This window comes from Dermacentor albipictus, chromosome 2 (assembly GCF_038994185.2).
Source record: "Dermacentor albipictus isolate Rhodes 1998 colony chromosome 2, USDA_Dalb.pri_finalv2, whole genome shotgun sequence".
NCBI lineage: Eukaryota > Metazoa > Arthropoda > Arachnida > Ixodida > Ixodidae > Dermacentor > Dermacentor albipictus.
Genome location: NC_091822.1, coordinates 74,892,235 through 74,914,356, shown reverse-complemented (window position 1 = coordinate 74,914,356; position 22,122 = coordinate 74,892,235). Strand labels below are relative to the sequence as shown.

General features: G+C 44.7%; 1 protein-coding gene across 3 annotated transcripts in view; it reads left to right on the top strand.

Moving 5' to 3' along the window:
- LOC135913117 (kelch-like protein 17) overlaps positions 1-22,122 on the top strand; it is a 55,081-nt gene that overhangs the window by 7,753 nt on the left and 25,206 nt on the right. For 2 of the 3 annotated variants that reach the window (XM_065445795.2, XM_065445798.1), the window contains exons 3-5: positions 10,072-10,322; positions 14,615-14,736; positions 20,501-20,722. In XM_065445795.2, the coding sequence (XP_065301867.1) occupies positions 10,072-10,322; positions 14,615-14,736; positions 20,501-20,722 (595 nt within the window). The remainder of the gene's footprint in view (positions 1-10,071; positions 10,323-14,614; positions 14,737-20,500; positions 20,723-22,122) is intronic. The other variant, XM_065445796.2, reaches the window with a different exon arrangement.

The following is a 22,122-nucleotide window of genomic DNA, read 5'->3' as shown; positions in this document are numbered from 1 at the left end:
TATTTTCTTTTTGTATTTCTCATGGTGGCTGATTAGCTTAAATGGATCGTTTACTTCAGAGTATTCAATTTGATGTCTTAGCATATGATTTGATGACTGTGCTGCCAATTAGAGCTGGAAGCTACGTTTGTAGATGGTTGAAGCAAGCGTTTTCTGGAAAGAAGACATTACATTTTCATTTTGTGCACGGGACAGGGAGCTTATTAAATGCAAAGAAAACATACAATATATTTATTGTATAGCAACGTGTTCGCGCACCCTTATTTTTCTTTCGCTTGAAAAGAAATAAAGAAAGACGCAAACACACAGAGCAGGTTTTCACGAGCAGTTCTGTAACTTCCTCATTCAGAGTCCTGCTAGAAATTAAAGTTTGTCATCAATCCTGATAAGCTAGTTGGGGAAGGCTAAGAGATGAAACTGCGGCTGTGATGACTGCTTAGAACATGCAGTCAGTCTTTCATGCACATTCCGCTAGATTATATTGAGAAACTCAGTCACGCTGAGTTGTGACAAATTCTGTAAATGAAGGCAATTTGTAGCCACACAGTTCTGATGGAAAGAGTCATTCAAGAGAATACGCATTATAGCAGCAAGACTCAATTGAAACAGTGTGCTCTTGCACAGGCTACATTTTCCAGTGCGTAGGCCGTGGGCTTTACATGCTTGAGAGCTGGCATATGCATGGTATAAAATTTTGAGTGCCTGTCACAGCTAAAGTTGCCTCGAGTGGCTGTCAAAATAAGAATCAAAATGACTCTTATTCTGGGCGCGGTTTAAAAAGTGCGGCCTAGATGCACCTGTAACTCCTTACTGCGACTAAATCGTACAGCAAAATCTGTTCTAAAATTATCTCTGCTGTGCACGGGCATTATTTGCAGCCATTATTGGCGTCTTTCGACATGCAAACAAGTAAAGCAGGCAGTATTAGCTCCACACAGTAGCCAATGCTTATATTTGTGAGCACGTGCACGACACCTTGCCAAATTATAAATGTGTGCACATCTAGGACAAAAAATAATGTTTACTTTCAGTCTAAAGTGCTCGCTGTAGACTGTTGGGCGAAAGCTGTCTATTTTAAGCCAAGATATTTCTCCCTCTGTTGTAGGTTTATTGGGTGCTGACTGTTTATTAATTTATTTATTTATTTATTTGTTATACCCTGAAGGTGTGTACATTAATATGTGGAGGGGCACTTAGACAGAGTATAATGAGCAGTACAATATTCAGAAATATAAAGCATGGCAAAAATATATGAAATTGAAAGTGTACAGATATAAATATACACATAATAATGAAAGCACAATTTAGAGTAACAGACTGAAAAGAAGTAAAACTGTAAACCTCCGAAGTTAAGCAAATCGGAGCAGCAATGATACGATAAGTGGCCTTGCAGTGGTAGTTTCCAGGGCGATTTGTTTTGTTTTGTTTTTTTTTCTTTACAGGCAGAGGCTTGTTCCGAAACCTATCACGACTTCTCATTTGCTTTTCCCCGCACCAGTTGCAAATAAAAATTCTGTACAGCTCTCCAATGCTCGCCCGTGGGAAGTCGTCGCAATGTGCCTGCAGCACGTGTGCGGCAAAATTAATTGCGAGTGCAGATGGGGCCCTATTGTGCTCTGCACGATACTGGAGCAATTGGCGCTTTGGATCCGACGTGCCCGACAATTGCCTGTATGCGCTCACTACAGAATGATTCGTAGCTGGCAGCCTGCTGCCCCTTGCACAACTCCGTCAAGTCAGGCAGCACAGGATGTTACGAAGAGTGCAGCATTGCTGAGCATTTATAGAAATAGACAGGGAAGGGGGGGGGGGGGAGGTAGAAAGTGCAAATAACGTGAGAGGGAGGCTGTCGCATTGACAGATACAAAGTTGCGTGTCCGTCGCACCCCCTATTGGGAAATGCTGTGCGAGAGCCAGTGTGTGGTAATGGGTTTGCGTGCTCCGTGGCAGGCCTGTGTGCGTTCAATCATGCATGATTGAGCCATCTGCACATGGCTGTCAAAGAACGAGAGCGTTTGAGGAAGAGCTTTCGTATTTTGCGATGCCGTCTCTTCACCATTGGTAGATTGATGCATGTTATAAGTAGATCGCTGCTGATGATATGCAGAGGCAGTGGTGACGAGGCGCTCAGTAGTTATTTACGGTGCAAGAGCTCTTGTTTCTGTCTTCAGCTTTCGTAACACTGGGTGTCCCCCTTCATTTAATGCAAAGATGCATGAATGTTTAAAATAGATATCGGACAATTCTGCTTTTTTCATTTGAGAACTTATGAGGAAACTCTAGCTCGGGGCCAACTTTTCCGTATTCAGGTACACATGAAATACAGAAATGTTCTCACGAGGCAGCTGCTAAATGATTTGAATATAATTTGTTACATTTGTGAGAGAAAGTTGTAGCAACTGTAGGGAGCAGTATTTTCATACACTGGGGTGGTGCTGTGGTTATGATGTGATGCAGCTGAGCGCAAGGTAACTGGTTCAACTCCTGGCCACAGCAGCAGCATTCTGACGGGACCAACTGAAGAAGCGCATGTGTACTCAGGTTTAGCTTCTTGTTAAAAAACACAGTGTGATCAACATTAATTTGGTGTCTCCCACTACGGTGTGCATGTCTCATATTCACATTGTGGTTTTGACATGTAAATTTTTTTTTTTCCCCCACGAGTACAAAGTCTCAGGTTGAATTCCCAGTCATGGCGGCCACATTACCTTGGAAGTGGAATAGAAAAAAAAGAAAAGAAAAAGGCGTGTCTATTGATGTTCTGCTTATGTCACCCAGCAGCTAGCAGCCAGCATGATGCAGCTTCGTGCTCCTTGCTGTCACAGTGCGCTGGCTGCCCGCGACTGGTTGCTGCAAGCAGAACGTTGCCTCGAGAGGCATGGCCTTGGGCTCGCTGCAGCCTCCCAGTTTCGGTTTCACGTGCTCCGATAGCCGAAGTTTGTTGTGTCGCAGTTCTGCAGGTAATCACATTTTTCCAGCTTCAAAAGTTTATATGCCCTGTATGGAGGGCTCGCTTCAGTTTTCAGATTACAGTGAGCTCGCTGAAACTAATGGTTTCAAATGTAGTCAATGATTTATGTTAACTAGCACACAGATGGCATGTCTCTGGAAGAACCATCCTTTGTATTTCAAGACTGCTATTTGTAATTATTACCTTAAAATCGTCATAGAAACATCCGGTATTGATGGCCCATTTACTTCCTGCTGTTTAGGAACCTCCTCCTTCCCCGACCTTCCACAACCTTGTCCAAGCAAGTTCTGTGTTGAGTGACAAAAGAATGTCTGCTGCCAGAGATGGGTGGTCGGCCCCTTTCATTGTTTTTGCTGCTTACAAGCCTGTTGCCGAGAGAATCACATCCCCTGTAATTGCACTGTGACAGCTTGTCTCAGAGAACTGCAATTGAAACCCTCCCAGATCATATATTTCGTTATATTATGTTCTTTCTACCTTTTCTTAAACAAACGCAAGGTCATTGACAGCAGATGACACAAAAGCTAGAAGGAGAGCTGTTAAAACTACTGATGTAAACTGTGTGTCACAAAAATTCCAAGGCCAAAATGTTCACAGCCAAATGCCTTGTAAAACTGTGTAAGCAACACTGTAGTGACTGGTGCTGAGATTCTGACAGTTTAAAAACTTCTAGGGTTCAACAGACGTCTGCTTGCAAAGGGTAATCAGCACCAGCAAGCATTGCACAGCTTTACGGCCTTTGAACTTTTGAGATGGATAAGACATGTAGAGTATCTCCGTAGGCAAAGCCACACCCCGCCTCACAGTTAAAGCTCTCTAAACGAGTCAGTTTCGTCAAAAAGATAATTAGATCCCTTAGTCTACTTGAACGCGTTGTGCGTGATCAAGGATGTGAAGATAACGCAAAGTGCACAGTGCTCCAGCATTGCACATCATGTTCGATAGAGGAATGACGACGCCACGAGTGCAGCTGAAGTGCCCATATCTTCTTGAGACCCTGTGCCCACCCCCGTGGGCAACAGCTTTCATCATTTTCAAAGTTAAGCCAGGAATGATTTGCTAAAATAATGTTGTGTAACATAAAACTACAGTCGAATGTCACTATAACAAAGTTGCATCCAACGTGAAAATAGCTTCGTTACATTCAATATTCGTTATAAGCATACATTTGTTGTACGCTGATACCAGTAGATTTACTTTATGATATCTGTCTTTGTTTTATTTTATTTATTAATACCTCAAGGGTCCAAAATAGGACATTACATGAGGGGTGGGCATGTAAAAGGCGGGATTGATGATGTGGAGATTAGAAGGATGAGTCGGAACACTCAATGGCAGATCGAAAACGTGCTGTATCGCGGATGAGTGCAGTTTGTCTGGGAAGGCCATTCCAGTCTCGGGCAGTTCGGACGAAGAATGACTGCAGGAACGTAGTGGTGCGGGCTTGTGGTGGGATTACGGAGTTCGGATGGCCTGTTCGACGAACACGATGAGCCAGCTGAACCAGCTGGCTGTCAGGAGGTATGGAATAAAAAAAATGGCTGTGGCTTAGCTAAGGTTAAGCCCAGGATGCGAAGCATACTAGCCTTTATTTTAACGCGACAGCGTTAAGGAGCTCGTGTCGCAGAAGAGCCGGTGTCGTCGGCGTCGGCTCAGGCGTGCAGCGCTTGCTCAGGCGCACATTTCGTTGTCGCGCCGAACGCTGCGTTGCTCGACGCGCACCGCGTCCGATGCGGGGCGCGACGCCGCGAGCGACGGCGGGAGTTGGAGCGCCGGTTCTCCTCTGTCGTGACGTCACGGTGTCACGTGATTTCATGGTCACCGCCGCGCCTGAGGAGCTGGGTTGAGCCCTCGTAATATGCTTCGCATAACGTCGGCTCAGGCGTGCGGCGCTTGCTCAGGTGCACATTTCGTTGTCGCGCCGAACGCTGCGTTGCTCGACGCGCACCGCGTCCGATGCGGGGCGCGACGCCGCGAGCGACGGCGGGAGTTGGAGCGCCGGTTCTCCTCTGTCGTGACGTCACGGTGTCACGTGATTTCATGGTCACCGCCGCGCCTGAGGAGCTGGGTTGAGCCCTCGTAATATGCTTCGCATAAAAACTTGTGATAGAGGCATAGGCGAGAGATGAGACGACGAGAGGCAAGAGGCGATAGGTCTAGTTTAGATTTTAGGGATGAAACGCTAGTGTGATATGAGTAATCTGAAAGAATAAATCTAGCAGCACGGTTTTGAACGCTTTCAAGGGCTTTAGTGAGATTAGTTTGGTAAAGGTCAAAGATAGCACATGCATATTCAAGTTTTGGTCGCACAAGCGTTTTATAGGCAACTGATTTCACGGGTGGTTGTGCCATGAAGAGATTACGGCGAAGATAACCAAGAATTTTGTTAGCTGAATTAATTATGTGGCTTACGTGATTTGTCCAAGACAAATCTTTGGATAGGTGAATTCCTAAGTACTTGAAGGAGTCGGTAGTAGATATAGTGCAGTTGTTAATCTTGTAGGCAGGGGGAATGTAGTTAGGTCGACGATGGAATGAAACATGTACAGTCTTACTAATGTTTAGGGACATGAGCCATGTAGCACACCAGTCTTGAATACGAAAGAGGTCCTCCTGAAGAGTAGAGACGTCTGCGATGGTTTTGATAGGGCGGTACAGGACACAATCATCAGCGAAAAGACGTATTGCAGAGGTTACAGCGAATGGCAGGTCATTAATGTAGATTAAAAATAGGAGTGGCCCAAGAACAGTGCCCTGAGGTACACCAGATAGAACGGAGGAAACGGAAGATGTAAGGTTGTTAGCACATACAAACTGGGTTCGGTTAGTTAAGAAACACTGGATCCAGTTAAGAACAAGTGGGTGGATGTTTAGGCGTGATAATTTTAGTAGAAGGCGAGAATGTGGAACCTTATCGAAAGCCTTTTCAAAATCTAAAAACAGGGCGTCAGTCGGAATGTTAGAGTCGAGGTTTAAATGAATATCATGAATAAATAAAGCTAACTGCGTTTCACATGAGTGATCTTTCCTGAAGCCATGTTGATTAGGGTGAAAGAACTTCACTGAAGTTAGGAAGTTAGCAACATGAGAGTAAATGACATGTTCCATGATTTTGGAGCATACGCTGGTGAGTGAAATGGGGCGGTAGTTACCTGGGGAAGACCGATCACCTTTCTTGAAGACTGGAATGACCTTCCCTGTTTTCCAGTCTCTTGGAACAATGCCTGTGTCAAGTGATTGCTGAAAGATGATACAGAGGATCGAACTACAGACATACTTCGTATTTTTTAACACTTTGGCATTAATGCCGTCGGTTCCACAGGATGATGAGCACTTCAGGCCATCTATTACCTTAACTATGCCTTCCGGCCTAAAATTAATACCTTCCATTAGTGTAAAATCGTAAAATGGTACATCTGGTAGTTCATTGGCAGGTTCTTTTGTGAACATTGAACAAAATGCAAGGTTCAAGGCATCAGGTACATTTGAGTCAGGAATGGGTGAGCCAGAATTATCACATAGAGAAATAGAGCTATTAGTTTCGGGTTTTATCGTTTTCCAAAAACGCCGCGGGTTAGAGTGCAACATGTTTGGGACGGTAGTAGAAAAGAAATTACGTTTTGTGTGTGCTTTTAATGAGTTATATTCCTTAGTAGCTTTGTTATATTTTTCCCAGGCAGGAGAAGAACCTGAGCATTTGGCTACACGAAATAATCGTTTTTTCTTATTGTTTAAGCGCTTTAAAGTAGTGTTGAACCAAGGGGAACGCGCTCTTTCATTTATCGTGATAGTTGGAATGTAAAGACCTATTAAACGCAGTATTTCTGTTTTGAAAAGTGCCCAGTTACTCTCAGTCGACCGCTGCTGATACGTAAGGGCAAGTTGCTCATGAAAGATAGAAAGTTCACGATTAATGCTTGGATAATCGGCTTTATCATATAGCGTTAGTACTTTCTTTGATATTTTACTTTTGAGTATATTGCAAGGAAATGTGGCATGAATGACGGTGTGATCGCTAAGACCACTGACGTACGTAAGAGGAGGCATCTTATCGGGGTGCGACGCTAAGACGAGATGTAGGATAATTGATGAGTGTTGAGTTATTCGCGTAGGTTTAGTAACAAGCTGCGATAGACCGAACAGCAAGCAAATGTTTAAAAATTCGCTAGCCATGTTTGTTTGTGTTAGACATGAGGCAACGTTACTCCAATCTATAGTTGGAAAGTTGAAGTCCCCGAGTAACAATATGGGGGTGTTAGGATAAGCCGTTGTTAGTTCAAACAAAGCATCGTGAAAAAATGAAAGGAGCTATCAGTGCAGGGTGGACGATAGCAACAGCCGATGAGCGTGCGCGGTGAAGTGGCGTGGCAACACGTCCAGATCATTTCTAGAGGCGTTCTTATATTGACAAAAGAGCACTTAAGTTGGCGATGGGTTGCAATAGCCACACCGCCGCCACGGGTTCCATCGCACCTGTCTTTGCGAAAGATATCAAATTCTGGTAGATCTGGAAGAATTTCGCAATCAAGTATTGTGGAATTTAACCATGTTTCTGTTAGTGCAACAATGTTACTGGATGACGAGGAAATGAGGCTGCATAACGAATCCCGTTTGGGTATCAGGCTGCGGATGTTAGTGTAGAGCAACGATAGATTGTGCTTAACACGCTGAGTCGGCCTCAGTGGTTTTTGCACTTGCTGCTAGGATTGACGTTCCACGACCGACTGTTTAGCGTGATCGTAAACGTAGGTTTTTCGGCCAGAAATAAGTTTGTCGTAACGGAGCTTGAATGAAGATTGCTGCGCTTTTCCAAATTCGATTAGACGTCTCCTGGCCAGACGAGTTTCTGGGGAGAAGTCTTCGCTAATGCCGTATTCGGTGCCCTTCAGCTTACCGCTTGAGAAAAGGATGCCTTCTTTATCTTTAAAGTGGGCGAATTTTACTATTATTGGCCTCCGTTTTCCCTCCTGAAAAGTGCCAAGTCTGTGGGCACGTTCTATATCACGGCTTTGAATAGTTACGCCCAGGTTTTTGTGGCAGTGTTCAATGATTGATTCCTCAGAAACACGCCACGACTCATTACGCGCATCGCTGATACCGTAAAAAACCAGGTTACATCTTCGGGATCTGTTTTCTATCTCATTAATTCGGTCGGTCAGCACAGTTACCTGAGCAGCGCTGCTATTAGCGACGCTTTCTATGTTATTTACCTGGGACTTTATATTCGAAAGTGACAACAGGTCGGATTCAATCTTGGTCAACCGTGTGCCGAGTTTGCTGAACGTTTTCTCATGATCAGCAAGGGTTGACCTAATTGAATTTAGCTGCTCAAGCATGGCCGACTGCCCGATTTGCAATGTCTTCAGAACATCAAGCATATCAGCAGGGAGTACAGTTGGATCATTTCTAGGTCCAGGATTAGTCTCAATATCTCCTGCCAACAAAAGTAATTTCAATAGCATGCGAGCACAGTCAAATACTATACAAAGAGAGCGCCGTGGGCTCGGCAGCACGAGTAATGTTCGGTAACCAGTGCGTTTAGCGAAAAGGCAACAGCAATTTGTTACCTGCGTAGCGAAGAAGTGAAGTCGGTTAGGATGGCCCATCATTGACGTGCCGCCAAGCCCACTGAGCGTGGCGATGGTTTGTCTAGGCTTTATATCGGGGATCCGAGGGAAGATGGCGCTGTCAATCGAAGATAGTGTGCCAGGAAGCCAGGGCGTCAGCCGATGACACCGCAGCGACAGAAGTGGCGTAATCTGTGATGCGCACTCCGATGTTCCGTAGAGGTAGGTCCGGCGCAGCTCGCCGCCATGGCAATGCGGGGCGTCCTCATCGGTAGGCAGTGGAATCCAGGTAGGCTGTTCGGAGCACGGTGTTAGCTTCAGAATCCAGGACAGCACCAAGAACTGCGTAGCGAAGAAGTGAAGTCGGTTAGGATGGCCCATCATTGACGTGCCGCCAAGCCCACTGAGCGTGGCGATGGTTTGTCTAGGCTTTATATCGGGGATCCGAGGGAAGATGGCGCTGTCAATCGAAGATAGTGTGCCAGGAAGCCAGGGCGTCAGCCGATGACACCGCAGCGACAGAAGTGGCATAATCTGTGATGCGCACTCCGATGTTCTGTAGAGGTAGGTCCGGCGCAGCTCGCCGCCATGGCAATGCGGGGCGTCCTCATCGGTAGGCAGTGGAATCCAGGTAGGCTGTTCGGAGCACGGTGTTAGCTTCAGAATCCAGGACAGCACCAAGAACTGCGTAGCGAAGAAGTGAAGTCGGTTAGGATGGCCCATCATTGACGTGCCGCCAAGCCCACGGTTCGACTGCAGATGCAGACGACACAATAGGTGAAGCACGCAATAGTTTTGTTGCCACTGGTTGTCGAGAAAATTTACACTTTGTGCAAGACACACTTCTGCATCGTCACCGATAACAGAAGTGGATGTGTTGGACATTTCAAATGGCACCAGATGGCATGGCAATCCAGCAGGAAGAGTAAAGGCAAGGAACTGCCATGTGATGTTAAACCTTTATCTATGTTCAGTAAAACCGAGTCACCTTTATCTTAACGAACAAAAGAAATGAACTGTCTATCAACATATATAGAGATGCTGGTGTGAGCATGTGCGCATGCAATCTGATCAAACATGTACTTTTTCAGAATCCTAACAGACCAGTTGACTGTAAGAAGTGACTTTAAAAGGTGTTGTGTCGCTAGGATTTCCTTGGGTCACAAGGTGATATCATTATTGTTGAAATAATATAAATAATGACACCTGATCAAAATAAAAGCAAGTTCTTCTCGAACTGTTGATTATATTAATTCATTGTTATTGTGGTATGTACAGTATGCACTAATGGGGACAGGATGGACTTTGAATGGTAATGAAGACACAAACTGACATGAAAAAGTGCAAATATGACAAATCAGGTGGTAGTGTACGTTTCTTTGTGTCACTTTGCATCTTCGTTCTCATTCCACGTCCATCTGGTCCCCATTAGTTTGGACTGTGCATAGCACAATAACAATGAACGTACAACAACTAGCTCGATTCATCACTGTTAAATGTCGACTATAATGCTCACGATGTCCCTGTGCACAGGTCCCTGGCGGACAGCAGCGACTGTGGCAGCGGGGGAAGCCTGTTGAGTGTTGTGGGCAACGGCGGGGACAGCAGCTACGAACGCCGGCACGTGCACGAGGCACATCTGCGCGAGGCCTTCCAGGCCATGCACTGCATGCAACTCAAGGGGCAGCTGTGCGATGTGCGCCTGGTGGCTGGCAACCAGAGCCTGCTGGCGCACAGGCTCGTGCTGGCCGGCTCCAGCCCCTACTTCCACGCCATGTTTAACAGTTGAGTGTAGTCCACCTTCTTTTACTGCTTTTCCTCTTTGTCTTCAGTGGTTCCCTAACCATTATGTAGCTAGCAACGCAGTATACAGACACAGATGAAGATGAGTAATGCAACGTTAGCCCTGACTTTCAGATGAAAATTTATTTAGTACTCGTAGTGCGTTACAGGCTCCAACAGAACATTAAGTAATGGGGTTTGTAGTAGAATAACATCAATAGAGGAAACAAAAAATAGAATGTGCAACAGAATATATTAAAAATAAACACAGGTTGATAATATAAAAAAAAGCAAGCTATACAAACCAAGAGAACAGATATCGCAGGTGCAGAACATAAAGTACTGGACAGATATCGTTGCACAATGATTAGCACAACAATATGACATAAAGCTCTTTATTAAACTTAAGAAGATAAAATACTGGCACAATATCATTGGGAAAAACCACCCGAAAGTTTTACAGCATTGGGCAGAAGAGTTGAACAATAATGTGTGGCCAAAATGCATCTGAAGCTAAAACGATTACGGAGCCAATAAAATGTATGAGATGGAATTTATCAGGAGAGAAAAGGAAACAATGAATTATAATGACATCTATGGTACAGACATAACAGAGTAGCATAACGATGGATACCTAATTCACCAGCTGTCATCACTCATTTATGCATGTAGTCGTCAAGAGAATATGCATCGGCAGCAAGATTCATTTGAAACCCAGTCAAGCATTCTTTCATATGCCGCATTTTGTAATGTGTAGTCTGCAGTCTCTGCATGCTTGAGAACAGATACGCACGATTTAAGGTTTTGAGAGGGCCTGCCACAGCTGAAGCTCATAAATATTGCATTATTAATTGAGTAATCTTGTGTAAAACCTTCCATACTTTAAATTCTTAAAATGGGCCTGATGGGATGCCAAAGAGGATTGCTAAGCAGGGTTGGTAAGCCACACTTCTGGAATTCCAGAGACGTTACTCTTACCATGAGTGGAGCTTTTGTATGCTGGAAAAGACAGCAACACAAAAGACAAGTTATGTAAATAATAACTGCACAAGAGGCAGCAACAAACAAAGACACAGACAGCGCTGTACGTTCCTAGCACTGTATGCGTCTTTCTTCGACTGTCACCTTCTCTCACACTGTTTTTATTTTAACATGAACTACCATCATGCCCAAGCCTCTGCCCTTCAAAGAGTTAGCTAGGTTCTTGCACTAGGTCCTTGTATAACGTCAGGAGATTTGAACTGTCTCTGTTCGGGACTAAGTACATAATAGCTTCTGAACTAAAAAGGATTAATTACATTGCATTCTAAAAAAGCCAACGAGTCAACCTTGTTGGAACATTTAGTTTCAAGTAGCATCGTCTGCTTTCTGGAACAGCATGCAAAGAACAGAAGGAAGTGTACATGCCACACAGGAGGTGTATGAGTTTGAAAATCAAGCAGAAGGCAAACTGATGCACTGTGTCTCAGGTTTCGATGGCTTTGTCCATCTCTTACAATGAAGCCAGCTCTACTTTTGAAAAGACCCTCACCTTTACAAACCTAGTTAGTTTCTAGTGCTTTTTTTTTTTACGATGAAAATGTTCCAGAGATGCAAAAGCCCCTTGAAATTTGTGCCATCATACTGATGTGCTGGCATTCTGGTTGAGGTGGGAAATTCGAACCGGAAAATTTCATGCTTCATTTTTTATAATAGACAACTTCCTTATAGCGAACAAATGCAAATCAAATAAATCATGAAAAGAAAAAGGAAAGTTGAGAGAACAAACCTAATGTTGCTATTAGCATGCCTTCTGAGGTGTATCAGCAACTCCCCTGCAAAAGCAATTTGACCGTCCTTACCATCAGAGGAGGAGGAGGAGAAACGACTCTAGATCAAAAGATGGGTAGCAGCATGGCACCCTGAAGCTCCTTCGTGCAACCAAAAACTCGTGCTACCAAGTTTTGATAACTTCTTTTGCACCAAAATGGCCCAAACCACTAGGAAGTGCTTTGAAGTCCGAATAATGTATTGACACCCCGGCACTGGTGTTCTGGCTCAAGATTTATAAAGAAAGGGAAATTCGTCTTTTGTTTTTCGCTCGTGTGGCAGAATATCCAGTGCTGGCGTCCGGTGCCAGACGTCAGTTTGGCAAAAAGATTTTGAGTCAAGTAAGGGCTTGACTGAACTAACTGAATTTCTCAAGCTAAAATACGCAGAAAGATTGTAAACTATGACTTGAACACAACCTACAGGCATGATAGCTCTCGGATTGTCATTTGACTATACAAGAAAACATAATTCAGTTATGCAAAAACTAAAAAAACTCTTTCACACACAAATCGGCCATGGCATTCACAGAGCAGCCACGGTGTCTACCATTTTGTGCGCCGGCGCCACGGTGGGTGTCACGGCACCACGGAGCGGTGCACCCGGTTCCTTGCAATATCTCCAGTTGGCGCTCGCCTCCGCCGCATTGCGGCCCACTCAAAAGGCAATGGTTCCACCACAAAGCTCGCCTTCAGGCATAGCATTTGCAGCAAGCGTTTCCCGGTATACATTACAGTTACATATGCCCTAGCTGCCAGGAAGCGCAAGACGCAGTCAGGGATCTTTTAATGCTATCACGTTCTACTCTTAAAGACGAAGCTTAAGCATCCTTCAAATTTTTTCTGTGGTAATATAATCATCCTTTTTCTACCAAATGACTGATACCAAAGTTTTGACAGAATACTCTACCAGTTTAAATTCAGTTAGTATAATTGCTCTTTCATGCCCCTTGAAGCACATTTTAAAAATAAATGTTCAATTTGAAAGCCATTCTAGTGTTCTATTACTTGCTTTCATCCTTTCCTTTACCATGCGTTTAGTTGTGTCATGAATGTTTACCGACTTGCCCGATTTTCTTCACATTACTGAGTGTCTGCCATCTTTGCTGCCAAGTAAAGGGCGTGTAAGTGGTGAATTTTTCACTTCATCCCACATTACTCACCAGTGTGCTTCACTTCAGCCACTCTTTCTTCGACTGCATCAAATCTAGAGACAACTTCCTGTTTGATAATTTTGCACACCTTTCAGAAAAACAATACTTATCCGAGAGGCACTCGCATAATGAACAAAACAAACTGGTCAAGGGCCTTTAGTTCGTTTTTGGCGCTGTCATGCTCTTCCGTGCATGCCTTTTGTGTTGGTGCCTATTTTTTTTCATAGGCGAGGGCATGACAGCACAGCCCATTGACTCGCAGGTTCACATCACAGATTCGCTCAGACTGATGCCAAGAGTATCTGGTAGGGATTAGCCAACAACAGGCAGACAATCATCAGTAAAGCATAGTGATTGGCTCAGTTTAGGGTTTGATAGCGGCACTGCCCTTCAGTTTCAGTAGGCAAGGTAGTAGAGCAGGGGAAGATTAAGAGCACAAGAATGAATCGAAACGAAAGTACTATGTTGCTCTGCTGGAAGCTTCCAGTGCTTGTCTGACAGAAATGCCTTTTCAGCAAAGGCAGTCGCAAGTGAGAGCTGCAATTGAAAGTCACAATTGAGACATCTTAAACATTGGACATCACATGCCTCCCTTCTGTGAAAAATGCTGTTCCCTTTCTTTGATTATTAACTAGATTACTTGGTACTGACAGGCCAGTTAGTGATGCGGGACTTCAGGTGAAGCAGCGCACTTGGAAAAAAGACTGTTCACACAAACATGAGGGAGGAGGACGTACACAGGCGCTGACGAGTCCTCAGCATTCTCGTTTGTGTGAATGTCTTTTAATCCTGGCCACGGTAGCCACATTTCAATGAGGGCGAAATGGGAAAACACCTGTGTACTTAGATTTAGGTGCACATTAAAGAACACCAGGTGGTCCAAATTTCTGGAGTCCCCCACGACGGCGTGCCTCATAATGAGATTGTGGTTTCGGCACGTAAAACCCTATAATTGAATCGAATTGAATGTCTTTTATCCAAGTGCACTAGCTGCTTCACCAAAATATTTGAGATGGTGTTAGCACTGAAGCTACACCCCCGGTGCACTGAAGGGTGTAAATATAATCCACTTGTTATGAGAAGACAGTTTTCAGTATGCAAAAGACTCTGCAAAACCATTGAAAGTGAACCCGTATTGCAACGAGAAAAATGTGGTTTCATGTGTCGATGAAAAGCCTGGGTGTCATGAGTTGTTGTGATCTGTAACAATATTCCCTCTCTTTTTGTGTGTGTGTGTGTTTCGAGACAAATGAAATTGGAATGTTTGTACAAATTACAACATCTTGCTTTTATTTGTTTTGTATTTAAGCTCATTTGTCTTCGTGCTTCCAGGTGACATGTGTGAGAAGGCACAGGCTGAGGTGGTGCTTCATGACATCGCCTTCTCCGCCCTGCAGCAGCTTGTCGAATTCGCCTACACTGGCGAAATTGTCATCACTGAGAGCAATGTCCAGGTGCGTGCATCAGTCCTTTCAATCCAAGACGAGACTGTGCAAGGCACCTTGTGTCAAACATGTAATGCTGTTGACTACAATGGGGTGTAGGAAGTTGATTGGCACTCGAGTGTTGCACTTTCTTTTATTGGTGGTAGCCGTCACTATCAGCTTAGGCCCAGTCTGTATTCCTGGCATTTTACTTGGGCTGAGGCCAGCAGTAGCCACCTACAGCAATGGCTGCCGTAAAGCAAACCTGGTGACAGCTGTGCTGATGCGTGACGAGTAGGAAGCAGAATGGGATGATGAAGGCTGTGTAAGTGGGCAGAAGTTGCAGTTATGAATTCTGATCCGCTTGAGTGGTCGTAGTCAACTACTGAATATCTCAGTCGCAAATAATTCAAACTTTCAAATAGTTCACCCCACTACATCAGTAGCCAGCACCTGTGTGAAAGCATAATGATTAAGTTTACCTGGTGTGGCAGCATAGGCAGGTCTTAAAATTTTGGGAAGCTTTTTTTTACCATTTCCAAAACATCTCATTTCTGGCTGTTGGTGCCTTTTAGTTCTTGTCGCAAGATGAAAAGGGCTCAAGCTTAAGAGGAAGCTTTAGCTTGGGCAAGGCTCCTATCTAAATACATAGGAAAGGAGAAGTCAGGTTTCTCGGCAACTGCTCTACTGAAGTTGATGTGGTTTCTTACATTTAAAAGAAAACGTCAATATCTAGTGACTATTTCAAGTGGATTTTCAATTTAGGCTGTCAAAATATTTTTAAAAATGTCAAAAATTGCAAAATTAAAAAGAAAGCAAAATGTCCAATTTACAAGTCCGTAACTCAGCAATGAAATACGATATCACAATTCTGTAAACTGCTCCTAATAATACATCTGAAGCGGACAAAATTGGTATATTATACACCCGTGTGAAGTATACAATTAAAGCTTTATCTAACGAAACCCGGTTTTACGAAGTTCCCAATCTAACGAAGAAATTGCCATTCCCCGGCGAGTACCCATAAGGTTCAATGTTATCATCAACCCGAATTAAAGGAACTAGCTTGCATTAAACCCAACTTAATGAAGCTTTTCCAGAAATAAAGGAGAAAAAAGAAGCTGCGATTTCTTTCTAATTTTTGACAGGTTTTTCTTCAAGTGTGCGCTTTAACGCTGTCACGTTAAAGCATCTAGGCAACCTAGATACGGCCGTACCTTTATTTTAACAAGGCTTAACGCCGTGCCGATGCACGGAACAACAGACTCGGCAGTCACTAGCGTTCATACATACCAGTGGCACTAGAAGCTGCGGTAGTTGGGCTACCCTCGTGGTCTTTTTACACACGCAGGCGTGGGTTAGCGGCAAGTACAATGCTGCAGTACCTTTTGGGTGCCGCTACATAACAATTTTAGATTTTGAAGGACCAAAAATCCCTTACTCGATTTTCTGAACTTCCCAATTTAACGAAATAATTTGAGCGTGGTCATCACCTAGTTAAATTGAGTTTCAGTTGTATTACTAATTTTTGAATAGAACTTTTGCAAAACTCTTCATAAACATTGTAAGAAATCTATGTAAGCTTTAAATATTGTACCAAATCTGTCCACATTAGGTGCTTTCATGGATGCAGCTTACAGTAGTGCGATATTGTATGTGATCTTGGCACAGAGCTACGAATTTGTAAACTTCGTACATTTCTTTCTTTTTAGAACGAAGCGATATTCAGTAATATTTATTAAAATATTCTGGACTTAAATCAAGATTCCACTTCCTATAGTCACTAGAATTTAACTTTCTCCCTAAAATACAACAAATTTTATTAAAATTGGTCTAGCATTTGTCTCTAAAAGTCATTTCTGCATTTTACATGTACTTGAACAGGCGCCGTCGGAGCTGGCCCCGAGCTAAAGCTTTCTCTTAAGAAAGTATGCTTGGCAGCCTGTGACTGGCTTCCAGAACTCGTACTTTAGTGACTTTTCTAAAGGGGCGCTTAATTAACTTTTGCTTGGTGTTCCTTTGCTGACTTTTGTCTCAATTCCACATGCTGTGAGACTGCGAAGGTTTGTTAAGTAGTATCTGTATTACTTCCACACCTGTCCCTGCATGAATATTGTAAGAAGTGTGCAAACGGACAGGGACAACCAAAGAAGAACATGAGACAGGTGTTTATACTGAACTTTCAACTTGTCCACATCATTATCCTTCTGAGGCAGTTACAATTTAAAACATGTGGATGGCGCTCTCTGCCTGCCACATCTAGTCAGTTTTCACTTGAGGTGCTGTCTCAAGGCCATCACAAATAACAGTTGATTGCGCAGCTCGTGCTTTCCTTTTTCTTTTTTTAAAGGTGTCACTGTGCAGACAAACTGTGAGCCATCGACCTTTAGATTTTTGCCTTTATATCTGTACAAAAATTTTCAACCGTGTTCACTCACAAAGCACAGTGATGAACAGAGAACCGACAGAAAGGTTTCACTTTGCTCTACGACCTTGCGTGTCATTCTCGCATTGCTTCGCCTCGTCACAGGAACCGCGCTTGGCGATGTGCGTCATTGTGTCTTCTGTCATGACGCGATGGGCCTGTCATCCGTTGTTGAGGGCACTGGACGTCATTTGATGAGACTGTCGGGTTTGCCGATTGCTTTTCCTTCCCGCTTATGGCACAGTGTTGAGCGTGAGGCTGCGGCGTCTCTGATGCACACCTGCTGTGCTTGTTGCAGTCATGAAATGAGCTTGTAGCGTCCTGTGTATTGCTTCTTTAAAAATCTGAGCTCCACTTCTTTTTGATGCCCATGGCGACCAATGTTGAGAAGTGTGCTTGCACATCCAAAGCAAATACAATGTGATATCATGCAGTGTGACAAAAATGGGATTTCATATTAGTGACAACAACTTTAAGCGGACAGACAGTGAAGCCCAAAATACTATAGGGGAGGTTAATTATGTTTAACTGAAACATAGAAATAATTAGGTGAATGTAAATGAAAGTGAGTGGAAAGATAACTTGCTTCCAGTGGGAGGCAAACCCTACACCTTCTGCATTATGTGTGTGACGATCAACCAATTGAGCTACAGTGACGGCTGTCTTTCCGTCTACTGTCTTGTGTATTTGTGTATGGCTAGCTGGCTGACCTGTGTTGGCCAGCTAGTACGTGTATGCCTCTTCAGTCTGCCATTTGTAACGAAAACAGAATTAGCACTACCCTCAGGGTTGCATCAAGTCTGCACCTTTCAGTTCCCAACATAAAAAAAAAAGATGTTGGCATGACTGCCTGGTTTGACCATGTACTATTTAGTTGTCAGCTCGCAGCAAAACCGCAACATGTCTCAGCACGAGCTCCCTTATCTGATGTTGAAGTGCACATACAACAGCGGGTTTGCATTTTTTACACATGAACAAAGCAAGAGATGCCATTTGCTTTACTGAACATTGCTAGCTAAAACATGCAATCTTACTGCAAATTTGAAGCCTGAACTAGGAAGTGGTAGTTTTAAAATCTTTGTTTAACATTGTTAGAATAAAAACAAGCTACTGTAACTTTTTCTTATTCTAAGTCGTGATGTACCTTAGCATTTTTAGTATGCATTCGTCCGGTTCTTACCACGTTGTGACTCAGATTACAACGATGCAGAGTTCGCTGTAAAGCAAAGACAGTGAGCGTAAACCAATCATTGAACAGCTCGCCTTGGCAACGAGAGGCTGGAAGCGGAAACAGATAAGTGCTGCTTTCATTGTAAAGAAACATCATGGACAAACAAGGCATGCACATACATAGCTTCTGCACTACTATTGTGGTCATTGCCATGCCTATAACAGAAGTTGCGGCAGCCATCTGACCAAAACTCTGCTGGATCGGGGTTGCATTTCCAGGATCGTGCATTTCCAGGTCAAAGGCGAGAGTGCCTCAAAGTGTGGAAGCTGGAGCGCAGCTTTGTAAATTAAACAAATGAAGGTGTTCCGAGCACTCGGGTTCAATCAGCCTAAAATATAAAGCATGCTGCCAGAACATTCGAGAGTGCAGAAAACTGACAAGCTGGTTGCATCATTTACCTAGTTCCGATCATTCCTATCTCCAGCTTGTCACTCTGTGTACTCGTGCCCATGTCGAGCGTAAAGGTTTTTCTTACTCGAATTAACTGTCCACATTTCCGTCTGCTCAGAAACTAGATCATACCCGCTAGACCTCAAAGTCTGCTGGACACTAGTATCGTGCTTTGAACATGTTCTTTCAATTCCCACTCTGAGATGCTTAAATAGTTATGTTGGCTCCCCTATCCAACACTGAACAAAACTGACATGTACCATCTTCATAAACTCAAACACGAACAGAAAATGACCGATTAGAACACCTGTTCCATGTACAGTGAAACCTCGTTAAATCGCAGTTGGCCAAAGCTCGGAAAAAGTATGTACTAAACAGTAGTACTTTTTCACCAAAATAGCATGAGATCGACCACTTCCCTGTCAAAAACAGAACTCGGAGTATGATAAAAGGGGAAATAACATTCACTACGCGCGACAGAAGTGTTATTTTCGTTTGATGCCGCGGCAGCCTAGCAGCGATGACAGCGGCCTCAAACTTACTGAAGCTGCGAGGCAGCTCTTCAGCGAGCCCCCTCTTCTCAGCAAACACTGGCACGGCAGATTCCTCGTCGGCGTTACGTATTCTCCGTGCACGCGCGCGGTAGCACTGCAGAAGTCGCGGGGCGCCTTTTTCATTGCGGGGTGCTGTTCTCGTCGCGACAATTACATTCATGAGGCTGATGTAATGCGCAGCTTCTGCCACTGTTGGACCTGAATCAGCCATGCTGTCGCTTTCCGTGTCGTCCTCATCACTGTTGCTAGCCGACGCTTCGGCAACAACAGAGGCAACGATGGTGAAAAGTTGACCCTCGTAGCCGACTTCTCTTCGTGGTCGCAGCAGCACTGCCGAGCAACTTCTTCACATTACAAATGCTACACACCGTAGTCAGCAGCAGATCCCTGTCGTGTGCCAGCACCGACTTCTTCGTGTCACGTTCGATAGCACGAACGATGTCTAATTTTTCTTCTATGCTGAGCATCCGGCATCTTTTTTATCCGAGCTGCGGCTTGACGCAAGTCCTCGCTTGCGCAATGCCACAACGCCCTCTGGCGCGCCGCCGAAATTATGTTGATGTTGATGTGGCTTCACGTGCAAGCGCACAGGGTGCTTGGAGGCCGTTGTTCTGATCTCTGAGGCTTGTTGTTCTGCCAGGCCGCCTGATGGAGACAATGAACAGCCGTGTTTGCGCAACGAAAAGTGGAAACACTCCGTGTTAAACGACACATACACAATAAGCTGACACGGTTTATGCGGATACAAAACACACTATGTTCAATGGCTGCTGAGTCGGGGATTTGACTTTACTACTTTTAAAATGAAACTACTGTTTAAGCGGGTATGGTTTAACGACGTTTTACTGTAATTACACGGAAGAGCAATGTGTAACTGGTCTGTTAATGGCTTCAAAGTGTGAAGTAGTCCAATGTGTAAGTTTTGGAGGATGAATCACAAACTGCTGTTACAAACGCAGGTGAACCTGGAAACAGAAAAGCACATCGTAGTAGTTTCAAATCTGTATGCATTTGAATTTACGCTGGTAATTCCTTCGTTCACACTCGCAGAGTTGCTTTCATGCATTGTAAACCGCCTAATTTGCCCTGTATATCTTGTACTCCCCACTCTTGCAAGAGCCCTCCTGGGCAGCACTGTGTTGAAATACGTAACTAAGTTTGCTCTTGCGTGGCCATTCTCCCTTTGCCTTGCAGAGCCTGCTGCCCGCGGCCAGCTTGCTGCAGGTGGGCAGCGTGCGTGAGGCCTGCTGTGCCTTCCTGCTGGGACAGCTCCACCCGTCCAACTGCCTGGGAATCCGCAGCTTTGCCGACACGCATGCCTGTCGCGACCTGCTGGGCAAGAGCCATCGATACGCCCTGCACCACTTCCGAGAGGTGGCGCACACCGACGAGTTCCTCATGCTGCCTTTCTCGCAGGTTCCCCCTCTCTCTTTCTGTCACTCTCTCACTCTTCCACCAACCCTCTGGCTGCACATTCTGGGAACGGAAATGCACAATTTAAAAACCCGTTAAGGGCGCACAGTCAACTGAAATCCCGTTAATTCGACCCTCGTGGGACTACAACATCGGTTCGAAAGGTCAAATTGAGAAATGACAGCGAAATGATCATATTCAAATCTTTTAATTCCTAGAGCAGTCTGTTGTCATCGACAAACTACTTCAGTACAGTATTACAATACTGTACAGTTAAACCTGGATATAACGAAGTTGACAAAAGCTTGCAATTTTTCGTTACATGCAGGTTTTCGTTACATGCAGGTTTCGCGTGAAGGCTCGTACGAATGATGCAGAAACGAAACCAAATAGCTCAATATATCCGTGAAGGTGAACTCACCCTTCAAGCATTTATTTTACACTAAAAAACTGCGTAATTTCCGCTTGCTTCTTCGGCACAAGTGACGGCACAACACGCCGCTCCAAAGAAGCTAAATCGTGTAGAGCTCCTTCATCGTCGAGCGAGCCGACGAAACGGCGCATAACGTCCATTGCGTTCATCACCTCCTTTGCAGAAGGCACGTCACACGGATCTGCCTCACAGGCACCATCATCACCGCCATCGGGATTTTGCACGCTTTCAGCTACTGCTGCATCAGACATTTCTTCTGTAGCCACGGCGGCGTTGTCGGCAAACAAAAAGTCAGTCAGTTCAACGTCGTCGGGTACACCACCGTTAGTGCATAGCTCGTTCCACGCTTCGGCCACATCGGACGGAGTAGAAAAGTCTTCCTCCTCCTCCTCGTCGGCACCAGCCCGTGCGTTTTTGGCTATTCCGGCCTTTAAAAAGCAATTCGCGATAACTTCTGCCCTGACCTCTTGCCAGGAGGCAGCAAGCATCTCGACTGCTTGATAAATGTCGATCTTCATCTCCCGTTCCAGACGGATGTCGAGAAGTATCTTCTGGATTAGTCGGCGCCGGTAACAGCATTTAAAACTGTTAATGACCCCTTTATCCAGGGGCTGTATTAGAGACGTGCAGTTGGCCGGGAAATAATGCAGTTCGATGTTCGACAGCTGCAGGCCCTCGACGTGGTGCGCCGAGCAATTGTCCAGCAGTAGGCAAACTTGACGGCCTTGCCGCTTGACGTCCTGGTTAAATTCCTTCAACCACTCAGAAAATATTGGCCGAGTCATCCAAGCTTTGGAATTCGCCACATACTTCACGGGCATACGCTTCGTCCCCTTAAAACACCTGGGACGGGCACTTTTGCCGACAACTAGCGGGACTCGCTTGTCTGTGCCGTCGAGGTTGGCACACAGCAGAATCGTTATGCGGAGCTTGCTCTGCTTTCCACCGCGGCAGTCATCGCCTTTCAACG